Source organism: Etheostoma spectabile, chromosome 6 (genome assembly GCF_008692095.1).
Source record: "Etheostoma spectabile isolate EspeVRDwgs_2016 chromosome 6, UIUC_Espe_1.0, whole genome shotgun sequence".
NCBI lineage: Eukaryota > Metazoa > Chordata > Actinopteri > Perciformes > Percidae > Etheostoma > Etheostoma spectabile.
Genome location: NC_045738.1, coordinates 15,815,087 through 15,819,771, shown reverse-complemented (window position 1 = coordinate 15,819,771; position 4,685 = coordinate 15,815,087). Strand labels below are relative to the sequence as shown.

Genomic DNA, 4,685 nt, shown 5'->3' with positions numbered 1-4,685 from the left:
TATATATATATATATATATATATATATATATATACAAATGCAGTAGGAGAAAAGCTCAGCACACCTCTTAACTTCTTTTTCCTTTCTTTTCAAAAATATCTTTATTGATTTTCAACAAAAAGACATTGAACAATGTATACGTTCTCACAATGGCAGATCATGTTCTTCCACATACAGACCATGAACTTCCACTCCCACCCACCCTAGCTGGTCATTAAGTAAACCAAAACAACTGAATGTTGGTTGCAGATAACATAGTGAACATAAAAGATGATAATCTGGTAATTACAATAGTTGCATTACAATAGTTATATGAGGAAGAAAAGAGTAAAGGAATACATTAGTGTCCCTGAGCAAGACACTGAATCCCTGAAGTTGCTCCCCAGATGCTGTATGTATAGCTGTCAACTGCTCTTAATACTTAAGATGGGTTGTAATGCAGTAATTGGATTTCTCTACATTGTATATGAAAAACAACAGTACTTACTCCATCACCATGATAGGTCTGGCAATGCAAGGCTAAGTGTAAGAGGTCAATGACAGCACCATATGGAAACCCTGAAAGGGCGTTTAAATGTCTGAAATTCAATTTTGACAGGTCTTTAAAATTGGATTGGATTATTGGCATTATTGTTAGTTGCACTACCTTCAATCTTTGCTATGTGTTTTGTGGTCAAGAATGTATCTGAGCACACCAGCTAGTGTGTGACGATGTGGTGTGTAGACTATGTGTATAGGTGGCTCTTCAACAGCTACCTCTAGAAGTAATAAGTAAGTTTTTCTCTGTTAATGTTACTTTCATCGAATATGGGTAAGTGCAAGTCCAGCGAGATCTGGCCTAAGAACAGCGCAATTAGTGCTGCCCTAAAAAGCCACCAGCAAACACACACACACACACACACACACACACACACACACACACACACACACACTCATATTTAGTGGAATGTTCATGTTATATGTGAATAAATTCATTTACTTTGCGCGTAGGCTAATTCTGGAATTTTCCTTCATGTGCTTCACACTTTTTTTTTGGGGATATAAAATAGGTCTTTGATTGCATTCGTAATGGTCTTAAAAAGTGCTAAATTTCACTTGTGGAAACCTGCAGAATCCCTGTACAGTAATGTATTAAGTTAGAAATATTGCACAACGACATATACATTTGAGCAGATATGAACAGAAAACAAAAATACAAGACCAGCGAGATCTTCCGCTTAGCAATGCAACATGTACAGAATGACAGAAATAGTTGTTTGCAACAAATAACGTTTGACAGGGTGGATTTCTCCTGCAACGAAATATGATTGTGTTGTGAATAAGTGCTGGGTTGTGATTGAAGTGACAAACGCTGAAATATTTGCATCTTACTTTTGATATCTCACTATTCTCTAAGTGATTTGTTGAAGCATTTTCACTGTTTTTGAGCCTTTTCATAGCAGTCTATGAATTAGACACTTGTCTCTCTGTCCCCATCAGTCTGGTGGTGCTGGTGGCCCTCAACATGCTGCTCTTCTACAAGCTGTATGCTCTGGAAAGAGCGGCCCATACACTGGAGACATGGCACTCCTATTCTGTTGCTGACAGGTAAACGCACCACACTCTTTTTCCATACAAATACAGACTCTCTGTTGTGTTGTTTATTGGTGTGTGGTCTCAGACTGAGTTATTCCTGTGGGGTCTGAAGTGGGAAATATTCCGTTATTGCATAGCAACAAATCCTCTCTTGCCCTTTTGGTAACTTAAGTTGATGAGTAGATAAAAGGCTAATTACATTTTTATCAATATTAACAACAGATCAGATGTGTGAAAGGTGATTAACTATCCCCCGACTCTACGCAGCATTTTGACGTCTTTTAGCTCATACCTTTTTGGTTTTCACCGGCCACAAGTTTTACTGTTTTGGTTCACTCTTATTGTTCTCCTCAGCGTTGTTTTTGGCTGTTTTTAAGCAAAAACTTACACTACCTGCTGACCACCAAACAGCAAACAGACACAGTAAGCTACTAACTGGTGAGCATATTGGAGCATTTAGCAGCTAAAGAGCCCTATATTTCCCCCAGGGGTTGGTGGAGACCAAAAGCACAATTTTCACAGCTGAAAGAGAGTGAAAATTAGACAAGAAAACACAATTTAAAATGATTACTAATTTTGCTCTGTATCTGCTGGATGTGTAAATGGGCAACTGTTTGCATACAGGTTTGAACAAAAGTGTCAGTCTGTAATATGTCAGTTTTTCAGCTGTCCCCTAGTGGCCAAGGAATCAGTAATTTTCAGGTTAAAAAAAGACCACACTGTAATAATTTGAATACTTCTGCTCTTTTCTTGTTCTCTCCTTTCCCTCGTCCACCTCCTTTGCTCTCTTCAGCCCTTTGCCCCAGACAGCTGGAGAGTGGGCTCAGGTCTTACAGCTTCAAAGGCAATTTCACCAGGCTCAGCTCAGCAAGTGGCAGCAGATCCTGCAGTCCTCTGTCACGCTTCTCGACCAGGTGTGTGCCTTGTGTTTGTGTGTTTCTATTACTCATGTGAAGTGAAATGCTTTAAGTGCACCTCTGCAGGGACCAGTCAGCAAGAAAGCTCATGCGTCACACAAACAGCTTGTGCTCATACTGCGTTGGGTCGTCACAGCATTATGTAATCTTGTATTTCTCACCTCCCCCACTCTCAACCTCCCCCACCACCCCATCCATGTTTATCTCCCAGATGAAGCAGTCTTTAGAAAAGCTCCACCGGGGCATCGTGGTCCCAGAGGTGCAGCAGGATCCCCCCGATGACACCCAAACACCCTCAGAGTCCCCAACTGAGGCCTGAGCCGGGCCCCCCACCCCTGACTGTCTCACATCTCTGAACACACACTGGTAGGCTGGTAAACTAGAAACGGGGCACACACTGTGCTCTTTCCCTCATTTTCAAATCGAAAATACCAGGAGTCGGGACAGGGCAGGGGGACTGCACTACCCACAATTCTCCTCTCCTGACTGACTTGAAATGGCGACGTTCGCCTTCCGCCTCAACCAGTAACATCTTCAGTGAACTCATTCAGACTGGAAGCTATCAGGACCACAGCAATAATTAACCTGCAGCTGCAAGTCCCCTGTACATAGTGAATGGAAACGGGCCACTGGTGGGCCCATTCAGACCATCCACTCTTCAAGAATCATAGACATTTCCAAATGGCCAACCGCATTTCAGAATAACTTTAAATCAGACCTCCTTAATTTTCATAACCCTACATTTTATGACTATCAAAGACTTCCGTTCCTCTTCTGACATTGGAACATTTCATCGGGATCAATAATTCTGGAAAGTGGGAGCTCTTCATCCTAGTCCTGAGAACAGTTGGGTACCTTTGCCTCTGTAGTGAACGCCTGCTGAAACAAAAATGGGGGCGCCACCTGCTGTGTGGATGTGACGAACAAACACCCGAGAGAGAGGACAGGGAGCAGGACGCCTCTCTCGCTCTTTCCGTCTTGGATTTATTCCTCCATGTCCGAGTTAAGCCCCCTCAAAGGCCCTGAATACTCCGAAAGGGGACGAGAAACATTTCAACACCAGGCACTTGACACTAGTTTTAGATGTAAGTTATTCATCTGAAGATTAACTCCAAACACCATCCCACTCCTCCCAGTCCTTTGGGAGTTTTAAAGAAAAATCTTTTTTTCAAAATCAGTGTGTTGGGTCATTTGTTAGGACAGCAAGCTGCATCTGACTGGACTGTTACAGTATTTATTATTATCAGTGACTTTTGATCTGAAGTCCTGTCCTGCTCTGAAGAAGTCATTTGGTGGGTATGTTGTGCTCTGATTTGCTGTTGCAGTGCGGACCAAGAGGAGCTACACGAGAATGATTACTGGTCACAGCAATAATGACAATAGTGATGCTAGTACTTTTTGAATGTTTCAAACAAAGTAGTATATAATATTAATAATGGTGAATTGTGTGTGTGAATGTGTGTAGAGGCAAGTGGGAAAAATAAGAATAAGCAAAGATTTTGACTGACAGATGTGTGCGTGCGTGTTCACAAGGAGTCCTCAATGTTTCAGATGTTACATTTTCATATTTTTTGAGTTTATTTGGATATTTCCTTTTTGGTTTGATTGCTCACTCGTTGTATCACAGAGCCAGACATTGACAGTTCAGGATTTACGGTAGACTGGATCAGGTGGAAACCGAAATACCGGAACACTCGGCGAGTACGTTGTCCAACTGGGACGGATGCTTCAAAACAAAAGGACCAACCAGAACTGTGTAGGCCCAGGTGGGGGGGGAAAAAGGGAATCAGTTTTGCAGTATTGTTGTTTTTTTTGTGTGTGTTTGTAAGATTAATTTGACTCACTCTCTTTTTATTCAATTCATTTTCTATCTTTATTATTTTACGTTGTTTATTTTCAGCCTTTCCTCTCCATCCGCTTGACTCTAGCCTCTGAAGATGTAAAAACATCTCATCCATCTGTACTCCCTCTTTTTTTTTTTTTTTTTTTTTTTTTTCTTCTTCTCATCACTCAACCCCACTCTTCCTCTCTTTCCTCTATGTGCTCTTCCCCATCACCCTCTCTCTCTCACCCCGTTACACTGAAAATGGCGGCTACAGAAGCATGTGGGCCACGCTGTGCATGGCCATCCGCGTATAACAGAGTGATGTAATATTTATTGCGGTAGGGGGGAGGGAGCGGGTCTGGGATATG

The 4,685-nt window shown here is 41.9% G+C and overlaps 1 protein-coding gene across 6 annotated transcripts in view; it reads left to right on the top strand.

The window, feature by feature from the left end:
• Positions 1-4,261, top strand: part of gramd1a (GRAM domain containing 1A) — a 33,975-nt gene extending 29,714 nt beyond the window's left edge. For all 6 annotated transcript variants that reach the window (XM_032518451.1, XM_032518449.1, XM_032518448.1 and 3 more), the window contains 3 exons: positions 1,480-1,587; positions 2,369-2,489; positions 2,704-4,261. In XM_032518451.1, coding sequence (XP_032374342.1) covers positions 1,480-1,587; positions 2,369-2,489; positions 2,704-2,811 — 337 coding nt within the window. In that variant the 3' untranslated portion in view covers positions 2,812-4,261. The remainder of the gene's footprint in view (positions 1-1,479; positions 1,588-2,368; positions 2,490-2,703) is intronic.
• The last annotated feature ends 424 nt before the right edge of the window (positions 4,262-4,685 follow it).